The sequence below is a fragment of the Anolis sagrei genome, chromosome X, assembly GCF_037176765.1.
Source record: "Anolis sagrei isolate rAnoSag1 chromosome X, rAnoSag1.mat, whole genome shotgun sequence".
Lineage (NCBI taxonomy): Eukaryota > Metazoa > Chordata > Lepidosauria > Squamata > Dactyloidae > Anolis > Anolis sagrei.
The window spans coordinates 32,032,550-32,049,161 of record NC_090034.1 but is presented as its reverse complement, the minus strand read 5'-3'; the positions used below and the strand labels follow the sequence as shown (position 1 = coordinate 32,049,161).

At 44.1% G+C, this 16,612-nt stretch overlaps 1 protein-coding gene across 1 annotated transcript in view; it reads left to right on the top strand.

Annotated features, from left to right (window-relative positions):
* The window catches only part of LRRC43 (leucine rich repeat containing 43), a 32,709-nt gene that overhangs the window by 1,527 nt on the left and 14,570 nt on the right, over positions 1 to 16,612 (top strand). The window contains exons 2-6 of the mRNA XM_060785981.2: positions 1,324 to 1,434; positions 1,741 to 1,880; positions 3,942 to 4,180; positions 13,054 to 13,232; positions 16,395 to 16,527. Coding sequence (XP_060641964.2) covers positions 1,324 to 1,434; positions 1,741 to 1,880; positions 3,942 to 4,180; positions 13,054 to 13,232; positions 16,395 to 16,527 — 802 coding nt within the window. The remainder of the gene's footprint in view (positions 1 to 1,323; positions 1,435 to 1,740; positions 1,881 to 3,941; positions 4,181 to 13,053; positions 13,233 to 16,394; positions 16,528 to 16,612) is intronic.

The window sequence follows — 16,612 nt, the reverse complement described above, 5'->3', positions numbered from 1 at the left end:
TTACCTCCCTCTTTCTCCTCCCATCCTTCTTTCCCTTCCACCCTTTTATCCTTCCTTACCTCTTTCCTCTCATTCCCTCTCTGCCTTTCTCCTTCCTTCCTTCTCTCTTTCTTCCCTCCCTCATTCTCCCTCCCTCCATTCCCTTCCACCCTTTCATTGTCATTGTTTTATATGCTTATGTATTTGTGTATTTTATGTGTGTTGCACTTTGAGTGCTTTTGTGAGCTGCCCCAAGTCCCTTCAGGGAGATGGTGGTGGGATATAAATAAAGCTTTATTTGTTTATTATATAGTGACTGTTGGAAATGTGAGGAAAAGGTGGGCTCTTTTAAAATCATGTGTGGTGGTCATATAAAAAGACCCAGAGATACTGGGCACAAATACAGATGATTTTAGAAGAAAATATTAAAGTCAAATTTGAAATGAAACAAACCTCTTATCTGCTTGGGGTGATAGAAATTGTGGAAGGTTATTGCTATACATGACAATGACAGCAAGAATTCTCTCTGTTCAAAGATGGAAAGAATCAATTATTCCATCACAAGATGATTGGCTTATGTTCAAAGAGAGGGACTGAAGGAAAATTAGTTGGAGGGGCACAATTGTCATTGGGGGTGAAATAAAGCAATTTGGAGCGGCTGCGTATAGTGAGATCTGTGCTGCGGATAGCCAGAACCCAAAACCATGAGCCAAACCTATTAAGCAATGAGTGGCCCAGGTGCTCAGCCAGCCTGTGGATCTGTGCACTTGGCACACATAAGGAAACCCAATCTGATGAAATGATGCTCACCAAGTTGGAGAGACGTCACCAAAGATTTTATTAAAGTCAGCTGAAGTAATGCCAGCCTGTGGTAGTCCGCCAATGAGAGAGTGCCGGCTGCCTTCTATGCAGAAGTGATTTGAAAATATTGGCAGGAAAGCAGATGGAGACATAGAGAGTTTGTAGAAAGTTTTGACTCTTCTATTAAAGATTAGGATTAGGTTGTATAGTTCTCCATGGGGTTGCTGCCAGCTGCTGGGCCCCTCCTGAGTGAGGGTGGCTGCCAGTTATTTCATCGGTGCACGGGTTGGGACAAGGAAGATTTGCTGAACTCTCAGCTGCAGGTCTCTGTGATGTTTAGCTGCAGGGCGGGTGGATCTTTTGGGCTTGATAACAGGGGCAGTGCCCTCATTTTGCACCCCTGCCGGTACTCGAGTATTGTACAATTTGGTATCTTTGCATGCCAGACAGAAGTTTTGAGATAAAATCATGGATTGAGATTATATTTTAGTTTTGTTTGTCTCCTTGAATATGTACATTGAATTGTTTTCTTCCTCTTCTCAGGTGACTGAAATTGATGCGGGCTTATTAAAGTTTCCAAATTTGGAAGAGCTCATCCTGAGCACAAATCAGATCAGCAGAATCGATTCCACTAACCTCCCCCCGACGTTGAAGGTAAACTGATGCATTCAATGGCAACAATTGCCTTTGTGTGTGTAGGAGACTCGCCTTCCACAACCTGGCACCCTCCAGATGGGTTGGATCTTAGCTCCTATCGTCCCTGTGAGTGTATGATTGCACATTGGCATTACAGAAGAGATGTCTGGGTGTGTGCCTTGACCTTTGATCCATGTATGCTGGCATTCAGCATAGGGACTGTATGATGTAACTTCGATAATATCGACATTGCACTGAAGCCATGTGGGATTTGGGCTCGGCCAAAATCCTACATCGGCTCCCTCTTCCCTTTCCCTCTGGCAGGTGCTGGAGCTTTGTGGGAATAAAGTGGATAGCTTGAAGGACCTGTGTGAGCATGCACCGCCATCACTCCAGCACCTTGGCCTGGGCCACAACTGCGAGCTGGGCTCACCCGAGGAGCGATACCTCACGGCCAATTTCTGGTAATAGCAAGCTCTGGAGGAGACAGGAGTAGCCCTGATGTATAGTCAGCCCACCACATTCATTGGGTCTAGGGACATAGGGCCCTCTTGAAATTGGGGTTGGGATGGAAACACTTTTGTAGGAATCTCTAGATCTTCCAGCAGATAGAGACAGACATAGGCAGATGACGACGACAACAACAACAACAATATATTTATTACCCACATCTCCTTGCAGCTTGAGGTGGGATACAACACCAATAAAACACTATTCAAATACAAGATACACAGAGTTAAAATGCAGGTTAAAATTCACACGCTAAAACTGACTGGGTAGGCCTGCCGGAAGAGATGGGTCTTAAGTTGTGTCTTAAATTCCGACAGCTGATTTAACATAAGCAGAAAGGCAGGGGGGCAAAAAAATCTCTGGGAGTGTATTGAGATTTTCCAGTTTTGTTTTGATTCTTGTCAACCAATAATAATAATAATAATAATAATAATAATAATAATAATAATTACAATAAAACACTTTATTTATATTCCGCTTTAGCTCCCCGAGGGGACTCAGAGCAGATTACAAGATATACAGACAGGCAAACATTCAATGCCTTTAATACAGTGAAATAAGAATGACACATCTTTCTTCTTTCTGCTTTAAAATGGCCTGCATCAATAGGAGCATAGTGTCTAGATCTAGGGAAGTAATGCTACCCCTCTATTCCGCCTTGGTTAGACCACACCTGGAATATTGTGTCCAATTCTGGGCACCACAATTGAAGAGAGATGTTGAAAAGCTGGAATGTGTCCAGAGGAGGGCGACTAAAATGATCAAGGGTCAGGAGAACAAGCCCTATGAGGAGCGGCTTAAGGAGCTGGGCATGTTTAGCCTGAAGAAGAGAAGGCTGAGAGGAGATATGATAGCCATGTATAAATATGTGAGAGGAAGTCACAGGGAGGAGGGAGCAAGCTTGTTTTCTGCTTCCCTGGAGACTAGGACGCGGAACAATGGCTTCAAACTACAAGAAAGGAGATTCCATCTGAACATGAGGAAGAACTTCCTGACTGTGAGAGCCATTCAGCAGTGGAACTCTCTGCCCCGGAGTATGGTGGAGGCTCCTCCTTTGGAGGTTTTTAAACAGAGGCTAGATGGCCATCTGTCAGGGGTGCTTGAATGCAATATTCCTGCTTCTTGGCAGGGGGTTGGACTGGATGGCCCATGAGGTCTTTTCCAACTCTATGATTCTATGACACAAATACACAGAAAAAGGTAAAGGCCTCCCCTTTAATCTCCAGTTTCTGGAGGCTGTGCTCAACTCTGGCCTTGGGGAGGTGCTCTTGTTCCATTTCCAAGCCAAGGAGTCTATTTTCCATAGATATCTCCTGGTCATGTTGCCAGCATGTCTGCTTGGGCGTCTTTATAACCTTCTCACCAAAGCAGTACCTAGGTTCGAGTCCGGGGAGAGGCGGATGAGCTCCCTCTATCGGCTCCAGCTCCTCATGCGGGGACATGAGAGAAGCCTCCCACAAGGATGATAAAAACATTAATTCATCCAGGCGTCCCCTGGGCAGCGTCCTTGCAGACGGCCAATTCTCTCAAACCAGAAGCGACTTGCAGTTTCTCAAGTCGCTCCTGACACGACAAAAAAAAGTACCTATTGATCTACTCACATTTGCATGTTTTCAAACTGCTAGGTTGGCAGGAGTTAGGGCTAAGAGCAGGAGGTCACCCCGACCTACGGCTTCGAACAGCCAACCTTCAGGTCAGCAGATTCAACAGTTCAACAGTTTAATCTGTTGCACTACCCACAACCAAGTAGCCAGACATTCAATTTCTGAAAATATTGAGTTAATTTCAACTGACTTGGGGAATAAAACATCCATGGCAATACCAGGGATTCCCTGGGAATGCTTCAGGACGAGGGAGAAGTCACATAGATCCCCAATGAAATGAGAACGAACAGAAACAAAACCCATCCGGATCAGCCATAGAGTGGGTTCCCTAGCAAGCATCCTTGAATCACTGAGCACATCTCTGGAAATGTGAGTCCGTTTGCTCAGAAAGATGTCTCTTCTTGCTTTCAGGCCAAACTTGGTCTCCCTGGACTTAAGCTACAACAATTTCAACAACTTGCTAAGCCTCATTTCCAAGCTGATGACACTGGAGACACTCCGGATCTTGGTGCTGCAGGGGAACCCGCTCTCTCTGCTCCCCGTCTATCGGGGCTTCACCATTGACAGCCTCCCACAGCTCTGCACCCTGGATGACATGACAGTGACTCCAGATGAGAGGCGGTACTTCTTAGGCTTGGCGCATGAACCAGGTGGGGCATCCTTCACTTGAGATGGTGGGCTATAGCAACTGAAATATCCTGAGCTCAAAAGACAACAACTGTTTGCATTGAGCAAAGCTAGAAGGGGGATTGCAATCAAGGCAAAGCTTTCCATATTGAAGGAAAGCAGAAGGGTTTGTTGTGATGGCGTTCTTACACAAAGTCATTCATTTAGGATGTTTAAGTTGAATGTTGCTGGGTGGAGTTCTCTTTACAGTCATTGCTGTATAGAGGAGACTCCAGTCTTTCTCTGTCATGACCCATTTACAGCATATTTAGCCACATTGAATCTCCTTTGGGAGGGAAGAAGCATGATAGAATTATTATTATTATTATTATTATTATTATTACTAGCCGTCCCCTGCCACACATTGCTGTGGCCCACTCTGGTGGTCATGGGGGTTCTGTGTGGGAGGTTTGGCCCAATTCTATCGTTGGGGTTCAGAATGCTCTGTGATTGTAGGTGAACTACAAATCCCAGTAACTACAACTCCCTAATGTCAAGATTCTATTTTCCCCACACTCCACCAGTGTTCACATTTGGGCATATTGAGTATTCGTGTAGAGTTTGGTTGAGATCTATCATTGTTTGAGTCCACAGTGCTCTCTGGATGTAGGTGCACTACAACTCCAAAACCAAAGGACACTGCCCACCAAACCCTTCCAGTATTTTCTGTTGGTAATGGGAGAACTGTGTGCCAAGTTTGATTCAATTCTTTCATTGGTGGGGTTCAGAATGTTCTTTGATTGTAGGTGAACTATAAATCCCAGCAACTACAACTCCCAAATGACAAAATCAGTTTTTTTTTTGAGTGAAGGACATACCTTGGGTTGTTAGGTGTCTTGTGTCCAAATTTGGTGTTAATTTGTCCAGTGGTTTCTGAGTTCTGTTAATCCCACAAACGAACATTACATTTTTATTTATATAGACTAGCTGTACCCGCCATGCTTTGCTGTGGCCAACCTTCCCTCTTTCTCTCCTTCCTTCACTCCTTTCTTCCTTTCCATCTTTCCTTCTCTTCTTCCTTCCTTCTCTATCTCTTTCCTTCCTTCCCCCTTTTTCTTTCTCTTCTGCCATCTCTTTTTTCTTCCTTCTCTCTTTCCTTCTTTCCATCCCTCCCTCTTTCTCTACAACTTCCCTCCTTCCTTCGCTCCCTCTTTCCTTCCTTCTTTCCCTTTTTTCTTTCCTTCTCTCCTTCCTTCTCTAACTTTTCTTCCTTCCCCTTTTTTCTTTCCCTCCCTCTTTCTCTCCTTTCTACCTTCTCTACCTCTATCCTTCCTTCCTTCCTTCTCTCGTTGCTTCCATGCTCCCTTCTCCCTTTCCTTCTTTCTTTCCATCCCTCTTTCTTTTCTTTTCTTTTCTTTTCTTTCTTTCTTTCTTTCTTTCTTTCTTTCTTTCTTCCTTCTCCCCTTTCCTCCCTCTTTTTTCCCTTTTTTCTGTATTGGGGCTTTTAAAGTCCCCTCTGCTGTGTTTTTCAGTGTTTTTATGAGTGAAGGACATACATTGGGTTGTTAGGTGTTGTGAAGAAGACCGTTTTAATGCCACCGAATGCCACCAAATGTGGAGGTGCGAGTGGTAAAACACCCACTGCCACCTAATCTATGAGGGAAGCCAGGCAACGATCAATATCAACCTAGGAGCTATTTTATAAAGGGACTGTTAATTACAGAAGGCTTTATTTATTTGATAGCGTAGCATTTACTTTCCTGGCTTGACTTTACTATTGCAGGCTGTTCAATTTAGGAGAAACTGTATCAGGCAAGGCTTGAGGAGAACAGTAACAAGTTTATTTTAACAGGAGTATAACATGTTTAACTGTTTCTTCAAAAGAGGCACAAATCTTGATGGTTACATTGGAAAGGTTTCATGAGTAATCTCAGGCACAGACTTCAAAACGTTTCACAGCAGGCACAGCAGGCTTAAACCCAGCCAAACCTTGATTCTTAATTTAGAATCAACAACCCCCTGTAGCTCTCTCACTACCGGGTCCTTCTCTGCAACTACTTTGGTCACCAATTGATTCCCTGAATCCCCACCTTGAGATTCAGTCTTTCCTATAGCACACCGGCTACAGAGACATTCCCTGAATCTCCACCCAGAGACTCAGTCCTCTCAGTAGCTCACTGGCGTACTGACTGACTTTTAAAAACAACTGCCTCGTGAAGTGGCAGTTGGCTCCGCCCCTGTTGCTATGGCAACTCAGCTAACGCCAAGCCACCATCTCCAACAAAACATAATCTCCCATACTTACCATCCCTAAACTACTGTCCAAACTACACATAACCAAAGGAATAAAACTTACACATCATCACAGGTGTCTTGTGTCCAAATTTGATGTCAATTCCCCCAGTGGTTTTTGAGTTCTGTTAATCCCACAAACGAACATAACATTTTTATTTATATAGATTACTACCATCATTATTATTACTACACTATGTAAGAAAATTTGAAAAAAATCTGTTCCTGGTTTGTCAGTGTTATTTCCTGTTTCATTGTGCAGTACTTACTTTGCAAGCAGTTGTTATCCTCCAGAAACTTCATTTTTGTGGCTGTTGGAAAAACTATAGTAAAATGTGCTGTAGTAGATGTGGTTTAATAAACTTTTTCCATGTTTTTATGATCAAACCAATTAGGAAATGACATTAATAATCCAGGAACAAGAATTGTGTTACATAGTGTTATTATTATTTTATACTCCCCCTTTCTCCCAGCATTGGATTCAAGGTTTTTTACAACATTTCAAAACACAGTGCAATGCAACAACTGTTAACACGAAAGTTAAAGCAGAATCAAACCAGATTTCTACTTTAAAAACTAATATAATAATATACTGCAATTATATTCTGCTCTATCTCCCCAAAGGGACTCAGAGTGGATTACAGAATACATACATGGCAAACATTCAATGCCGTTATACAATTAACAAAGACATGCAGTACATAGACAGAGGCAAGGCTTCCCTCTTTTTCATCTCCAGCATCTGGAGGTTGTGCTCGACTTGCCCATAGGGAGGTGCTGTTGTTCCATTTTCCATGTCGAGGAGCCTGTTGTCTGTGGACACCTTCCTGATTGAATTGCATGACGTCAGGAGTGCCTTTTACCTCCCTGCCAAAGTGGTACCTATTTATCTACTCACATTGCTCTTTTCAAACTGCTAGGTAAGCAGAAGCTAAGGCTGACAGCGGGAGCTCACCCTGATCTTCAGCTTGAACTGCCAACCTCCCTGTCAGCAAGATTTTCTGTAGCTGGCGGTTTAACCCACTGTGCTAACCACGGCCCCATTTTTTTTCATGTCATGAGTGAGAAACTGCAAGTCGTTTCTGGTGTGAGATAATTGGCCGTCTGCAAGGACATTACCCAGAGGACGCCTAGATGTTTTACCATCCTGTGGGAGGTTTCTCTCATGTCCCTTCATGGAAGCTGGAGCTGACAGACGGAAGCTCACTCCATTCCCCGGATTCAAAATGCCAGCCTTTCGGTCAGCAGTCCTGCTGGCACAAGGGTTTAACCCATTGCGCCACCGGGGGCTTCTACCACAGCCCCATATAGATGGAAAATAATGTTTTTTAAATTTCACATTTCAAACGGTAAAAAATAAAAACAACATACCCTTATTAAAAGCCCCATCTGCTGCAATGTGTTAAAAACCAATTGCGTTCCTAAATAGAAAGGTGTTTGCCTGCCAGTGGAAAGACAGCTAGGACTGAGAGAACCCATCCTGTTAGTATATGCCTTTAGCTACCATGGTTCCATCTGTGAATTCCCACCATTTAGTTTCATGAGATATTTAGAATTATTTACCTGATGGCAGTCATGTTTCACCAAACTACAAATCCCAGTGTTCCATAGGAGGGGGGCATGGCAACAAAAGCAAAATCAAAGTGCTATAGCAATAGTGTATGCATACCAGGCATCTGTTTTAATTCCATTATGAAATGCCTTAAACCAGTCTTTCTCAACCTTCCTAATGCTGCAACCCCTTAATACAGTTCCTCACATTGTAGTGACCCCCAACCATAAAATTATTTTCGTTGCTACTTCATAACTGTAATTTTGCTACTGTTATGAATCATCATGTAAATATCTGATATGCAGGATGTATTTTTATTCACTGGACTAAATTTGGCACAAATACCCGGGTACACCCAAATTTGAATACTGGTGGGGATGGGAGGTGGGGCCTGATTTTGTCATTGGGGAGTTGTAGTTGCTGGGATTTATAGTTAACCTACATTCAAAGAGCATTCTGAACTCCACCAACGATGGAATTGAACCAAACTTGTCACACGACCAACAGAAAGTACTGGAAGGTTTTTGGTGGACATTGACCTAGAGTTTTGGAGTTGTCGTTTACCTACATCCAGAAAACACTGAGGACTCAAACAATGATGGATCTGGACCAAACTTGGCATGAATATTCAATATGCCCAAATGTGAACACTGGTGGATTTGGGGGGAAATAGACCTTGACATTTGGGAGGTGTCGTTTCTGGGATTTATAGTTTACTTACAAGTAAAGAGCATTCTGAACCACACAAACGGTAGAATTGGGCCAAACTTCCCACACAGAACCCCCATGACCAAAAGAAAATACTGTTGTTTCCTGATGGTCTTTGGCTACCCCTCTGACCCCCTCTTGCACCCCCCCCCCCAGGTGTCCTGACCCCCAGGTTGAGAAAAATGCTGCCTTAAACTATTTTGATGGCTTAAATAGCTTCACCGACAAGAGCATCAGAGCCTGGGGACAGTTCCTGTTTTCTGGACTAAAACTCCCAGAATCCTCCAGGGCCATGCTGGATAATGGATTCTGGGAATTCTAGTCCCTCCTGAGTGAATCCTGGCTCTTGTGAAAAACATGTTGAGAACCAAGAAGGAAATAACAGATATTTATTTATCGTGTCAGAAGCAAGTTGAGGGTACAGTTAAAATGCATTTTAAAACACAAACAAAGTTTTAAACAACTTGGCATTATGCTAAATGTCCTTTGACCAGTAGCTGGCCACTTGGAGTGCCTCTGATGTCGCTGTGAGAAGATCTTCCATTGTGTATGTGCAGGTTGCAGTGTAGTAGGTGGTCTGTGGAAATAACAGATGAGACAATCCTCTAAGGGGAAATGTGAGTGGAAGGTTGATAACCAGTTCCTTGAATTCAGAGATGCAGGGGAGATGACTTACAATCTCCACCTTGTTCTTTCTATCAGAGTGTTCGTATTATCAAAAGATGTGATCTGAACGGCTGATGCTGGGCAAAGTAGGTACTGCCCACACAAAAGAAAAGGAGTTCTCCCCGAAATTGGAGAAATTCTGAATTCTACAGAAGGACCTCAAAGGGGAACATTGGGAAGAAGTGGCTGGTTGCCCAGGAGCCCAATGAGGACATGCTCAAAGACCGGGGGGAAATGTCCGAGAAGAAAACTAGTGAGCAATGAAACGAAAGGGATCCTGAACAGGGGGCATGACACAATCCCACCTTTGGTTGTTGGTCTAACTTTCCTGGAACATCATCCCTGCTGCCCAGAGTCCCCTGGAGTGACCCCTAATGATCAAACCGATCAAGCCTTATCTCTAACCAGCCACGCTTAGAGAATGTGGGCGCTTTCACACCATGCAATTATACCACTCTGATTCCACTTAACCACCATATCTGCATCCTATGGATTTGTAGTTTGGAGAGGCTTTAGTGTGCTCTGGTAGAGAATTTTGAGCCTCTTTCTTTAAGCTACAGACCTTTGGATTCCAGAGGAAGGAACTGGGGCAGTTGAAGTGGAATCATAGCACTATAACTGTGTGGCATGAAAGAGTTTGAAAAGCATGCAAAGTGCACCACAACTGGAAGAATTCATTGTCATTTTCTACTTTAATTCACTGTCCTTGACACAACTCGGAAACATGGCTTGTTTGGATTATTATCATTAATGTCATTATTTTTATTATTTATCGTATTTGTATCCTGCTTTCTCTCTCTCTCAAGGAGACTCATAGCGGATGGCAACCCTTTGAATTCCCCAGCTGCATCAATATGTCTCATTTCCGATTGCCTTTCATTTTACTGTTACTGTCTTTTCCAATAAGTGACATTGTATTGTGAAGTATGATAGCCTCTGTTTAGTCATTTTGGCTTCTAGGGAAGTATTCACGGACGTTTTCTACTTTAATTTGATGCCCTTGGCATAGATCAAAAACATTACTTCTTTGGATGAGGATGATGATTTATAGTTTTTGTTTCCCATTTTCTCTCTGTCAAGAAGACCTAAAGCGGTTGACAACTCTCCACATTCTCCAGCTTTCTTGAGTATATCACTATAACATAATCTCTCTGTATTGTCAAAGGCTTTCATGGCTGGAATCACTGGGTTGTTGTGAGTTTTCTGGGCTGTATGGGTATGTTCTAGAAGCATTCTCTCCTGACATTTTGCCTGCATCTGTGCCAGGCATCCTCAGAGGTTGTGAGGTATGTTGGAAACTAGGAAAATGGGCTTTATATATTTGTGGAATGATGTCCAGGGTGGGAGAAAGTATTTATTATTATTGATTTACAGTATTTATATTCTGCCCTTCTCACCCCGCAGGGGACTCAGGGCAGATTACAATGTACACATATATGGCAAACATTCAATGCCAAAGACACACACAACAGATATAGACAGACAGTCAGAGGCTATTTAACATTTTCTGGCCACCAGAGGAGCTGTCGCTTTCATCGCCCATCTGCGACACTGATGAAGTACTTCTGCATTGCCCGTATGCTTTGCTGGAATCTTTTTTATAGCCTCGTAAATTAGTTAAATTAGCCTCCCCACACATAGGTGGTACCTAATTTCCCACTTGGCAGATGCAACTGTCTTTCGGGTTGCAAAGGTCGACAACAAGCTACACAATTGGCCGGAAGCTCACTCCGACAAGGCTGGCTTCGAACACATGACCTTTTGGTCAGAAGTGATCTTAATGCAGCTGACACTCAAGCCAGCTGTGCCACAGTCCTGGTGTGCCAAGTACCAGTATTTAAAAAAAAAACACAAACTCCAAAATCATAACAGTAAATAAAGTACAACACTCAAAACAGGGGAATTCCAGACAAAAAACATCAGGCCAGCTAATCAACTCTCAACTAAGGATTCCCCCAGGCAATAAGAAGCCAGACCTTGAAACTGCTAGGCTATTAAGTGCTAATCAAGGTGGCCAATTGCAGCATTCACACCTACCTCAAACAGATAAGAGTTCTTTCTCCCTCCCTGGACATTCCACAGATATATAAATCCCATAATCTCTCTGTTTTCTTATTGCCTTTAATTTTACTGTTAACATCTTTTCCAATATGTGACATCATATTGTGTCCAAAGTACGATAGCCTCCATTTAGCATGTCCAAAGTATGATAGCCTCCATTTAGCGTGTCCAAAGTATGATAGCCTCTATAATTTTGCTTCTAGGCTTGATTTACTCAAGCTTTAATTTATTAATCTTTTTTTATGGTCCTTCCTAGCTTTAGAACTCTAGATTTAAGGTAGAAATCATAGAATCCTAGAGCTAGAAGAGACCTCGTGGGCCGTCCAATCCAACCCCATTGTGCCAAGAAGCAGAAAAATTGCATTCAAAGCTCCCCCGACAGATGGCCTCTGCTTAAAAACCTCCAAAGAAGGAGCCTCTGCCACACTCCAGGGCAGAGAGAGAGCTCCGCTGCTGAACAGCTTAGAAGTTCCTCCTAATGTTAAGGTGGAATCTACTTTCCTGTAGTTTGAAGCCATTGTTCTGTGTCCTAGTCTCCAGGGCAGCAGAAAACAATGACTTCCCCTCACATTTTGATCCATGGCCCTCATCATGTCTCCTCTCAGCCTTCTCTTCTGCAGGCTAAACATGCCCAGTTCTTGAAGCCTCTCCTCATAGGGCTTGTTCTCCAGACCCTTGATCCTTTGAGTTGCCCTCCTCTGGACCCATTCCAGCTTAGAGTCAACAACTCCCTTCAATTGTGGTGCCCAGAATGGGACACAGTGTGATTCCAGTTGTGGTCTGACAAAGGCAGAATAGAGGGGGGAACATGACTTTCCCTGGATCTAGGCACTCAACTCCTATTCATGCAGGCCAAAATCCCATTGGCTTTTTTATCTGCCGCACTGCATTGTTGGCTCATGTTCACCTTCTTCCCCACAAGGACTCCAAGATCTTTTTCACACATACTCCTGTTGAGTCAGGCGACCCCCATTCTGTATCTTTGCATTTCCTTTTTTCTGCCTAAGTGGAGTATCTTGCATTTGTCACTGTTAAACTTCCTTTTGTTAGCTTTGGCCAATCATCTCTCTACTCTTTTAAGATCGCTTTGAATTCTGCTCTTGTCTTCTGGAGTATTGGCTCTCCCTCCCAATTTGGTCCTGTCTGCAAACTTGATGATCATGCATTCTCATCCTTCATCTAAGTCATTAATAAAGATGTTGAACAGAACCGGGCCCAGGACGGAACCCTGCTGATGGCACTCCACTTGCCACTTCTTTCCAGGATGAAGAAGAAGCATTGGGGAGGATTGCTCTCTGGGTTCGTTCGCTTAACTAATTACAGATCCACCTAACCGTAGTTTTGCTTAGCCCACACGGGAGTACTTTGTTTGCCAGAAGGTCATGGGGGACCTTGTCAAAGGAAGGCCTCCCTGAAATCCAGAGGTGCTCCATCCACGGCGTTCCCTGCATCTACCCAGCTTGTAACTCTATTGAAAAAAGAGATCAGATTTGCCTGGCATGACTTGTTTAAATAACTCTCTGAAGCCATGTAACCATTCCCCCGATATCCAACGCAAGCTGTAAACCTGCCTAGAGGCTTCGCAATGGATGTTAAAACAATTATTGGACCCTTTCTCTCTCTCTTGCCCTTTTGCAGAGCTCCTGAGGCGCCACACGAAAATTATTGTCTCTGTTGGCAGAATCCGAGGCGTTCCTTATCCAGTAATTCCTGAAGAAGTCGAAAGTGGGCCTGAAACGCCAATCATCACTTATAGCTACTATGTGACGTACGAGTTTGCCAAAGGGGAAAGGACCCAGGAGAAGGAATCTGTCAAGGTTAGGAATCCTTTGCTTGAGAAACATGCGTGTCAAACAAGGAAACTGAAAGATCTAGGTTCAAATCTCTACTCAGCCATGGAAACCTACCGGGTGACTTTGGCCAAGTTCCACTCTTTCAGCCACAGAGAAAAGCAATGACAAATCTGCAAATCATTGATAGTACTTCCCCAGTCTTCTATGGGATCCTGGAATTGGTCAGTCCTCTGCTAGGAAGCTCTAGTGCTGGAATTCAAAATAAAATCCTCTAGGTACTGTATTTATTCCGTTCTTAGATGCACTTCTTTCTCTAGATCAGTGGTTCTCCACCTTCCTAATGCCACGACCCCTTATGTTGTGACCCAACCATAACATTATTTTTGTTGCTACTTCATAACTGTAATTTTGCTACTGTTATGAATCGTAATGTAAATCTCTGATATGCAGGATGTATTTTCATTCAATGGATCAAATTTGGCACAAATACCTGATACGCCCAAACTTTGAATACTGGTGGGGTTTTGAGGGGACTGACCCCAGAGGTTGCTAGTTATGGTTCACCCACATCAACAGAGCAACTGATGTATCTGACCCAATCTGGGCACACAGATCCAACTTGGCCAACTATGAATACAGGCAGGGTTTGAGGGGTGATTGACCTTAGCATGTGGGAGTTGTAGTTCACGCGCATCCAAAGAGCACTGAACCCAGCTGATGATGGATCTGGACCAAACTTGACACACAGACCCAGCATGGCCAACTGTGAATACTGGTGAGATTTGGGGAGGATTGAGCCACGATTTTGGGAGTTGTAGTTCACCCACATCCTTATGCATTTTCTAATGGGAGCATTTATAAAAAACAAAAGGAAAGACTGCCTTTTTTCTAATAAATAGCGTTACGAATTACCTTAGCTGCTTCTGCTCCTCCTCCTGATGCTAGTGGGCTACCCTCAGTCCCATGTCATGCGGGTGCTTTCCCCCCTGCCTTGAAGGGGAATGAGCCTCCCTCCAACCTCACGATCTCTCCCTCACCTGCACATGTGCACCATACGGCCATGTGTTGAGCACATCGGCTCTCCCTTCCCCCGCTTGGAGTCGCAGAAACAGCCCTCCCCTTGGCTGAGAGGCCAGCCAATCCCAGCAGAGGAGGGTTTTTGGTGGGAAGATTCACCATCTGTTTCCAAAAAGGAAGAGGAGGACAGGTGGAGAGATCTTCAGCCTTCTCTGCCAAAGTGGTTCCTAAGACCATCAGAAAAATGTGTTTTCTGATGGTCTTTGGTGATCCCTCTGAAACCCCCCTCGCAACCCCCCCACGGGTCCTGACCCAGGTTGAGGAACACTGCTTTAGATGAACGTCTCTAAAAATGGGGTGCATCTTAGAATCACAGGTGTATCTTATATATATTTTGGTGGTGCTGCTGAAATTAAAGTGCTTCTTACAATTGATAGTATCTTACAATTGAAGTGATACAGTCTTTTGGATTTCAGTTCCCAGAAACCTCAGCCAATGGTTCCGGATTCTGAGAGTTGAAGTCTAAAACCTGTGAAGAACCAACGGTTGAGGCTTGCTTTGCTAGAACTCTCTAGCCAAGACTATGGCACCAAACCATAAGGACCAGGACTCCACTAATCGGAAGCAAAGCCATCAAAGTGGTACGAAATGGCTATAATTGAGAAATATGGACACATCGCAGGAGTACAGAGTAGACGACATTTTCATTGCACCAGATTGTTGGTTGTTGGTCTCTGAAATAGAAATGCTGCTCAAACTTAGTTGTAAACTGTAGCTTGGAAAAGGCCTCACAGTTCCTTCTTGACTGAAGGGAGGCCAAGGTCACTCTCAATTCTCCCTTGCGACGTTTTTTCCAGAGGGGTTTCCCAGGTGGCCTTAGGCAGCAGGGCATTCTCGCTGAACCGTTTCTTCCAAAGCCACAAAAGATAAGAGACAGGATGCAGGTCAGATAAGACATGACCAAAGACTTATGAAAAGAAGAGTTACCATAGTTGCCAAACACCCTTGGAGCTGCCCCCAGTTTGGGAAGGCCTTCTCTTGGTCACACCGCCTTCACAGCAGCAGTTAGGAGGGACATGGAAAAGACTTCTTGGTGGCCCATCTCTGTGCTCTTCTTTATTTTGGAAGGCCTTTGACAGAAGAGTTTCCAAAGAGGTGTGCTTCTGTTTTTATTTTGTCCTGGCATATATACCTGCCGTATCACGGGTGTCCGTTCATTCTTTCTTTCTCTTTCCCACACCTCATCCCTTTCCTTTCTCTTCCACCCTTCCACCCTTTTTCTTTCCTCCCCCTCCTTTCCTTCCCCTCTTCCTTCCCAATTCCTTTGCTTTCTTCCTTTCCTTCCCCTCCCCCTTTCATGTCTCCATGGTAGCTTGGCTCTCTTTGGGGCTCTTTCCTTCCTTCCCTACTCTCCCACCACACATCACCCTTTTTTCCCAGCGACATCACAAAGGGCCACTTCACCTAGTAACAGCCAGCCCAGTGACATTACAGAGGGCCACTTCCCCCATGACTGCCAATCCAAGCAAAAATATGAAGAAGGAGGCAAGCAACGTGTGGAAAGAAAATGCCCATAAATCCTGTAGAGTTTGCCTTCCCTAATTCTTCTAATATTTTATAGCTTTAGTATACTCAGGAATTGAAGTTTTGTCTCTTTTGTAGTAAGTCTATACTTTCTTGTGCATTCTCTGTTTTTACAGAGGGGCACTTCACCTAGCAACAGCCAATTCAGTGACAACACACTTCACCTCACAGCATACTTTGACTTGTGTGTGTGTGTTTTCAATCAGGCCTGCACAACCTGTGGGCCTCCAACTCCCAGAAGCTCTAGCCAGCTGTTCCAATGGCCAGGAATTCTGGGAGCTGAAGTCCAAAACACCTGGAGGGCCACAGGTTGTGCAGGCCTGTTTTAAAACATCTATATATACAAAAGTCAAAATATACCTGTCTGTCCCGTAAAGGCTGCTGCGAGGTGAAGTGTGATACCATTTTTAACTATGCACTCCTAACAGAATTGTTTTAATACATATTTATAGTATATATTTCACCGAATTCTTGCTTTCAATTTAAAAAATAATAATAAAAACTGACATCTTGCATGCCACCTTGGTAGGACAAAGGCAGGCCGTCCGTAGGATGAATGATTGATTTGGTGCCTTTTCATCTCAGGTGGTGTTATCCCAGCGCACGCCCTCAACTTTGCTGAAGACGAAGAGCTCCCCGGTGCTGATGAAGCAAACCAGCAGCTGGCAGCCCCAGTCTCTGGAGGTGCTGTCGAAAACGGAGATGCCTGCTCAAGCTGGTGGGGGCTTGATATCTGGATGTCTCTGCTTTGATCTGAATGTCTCCCACTTTGGGGCTGGATCTGCACTGCCATATAATCCAGT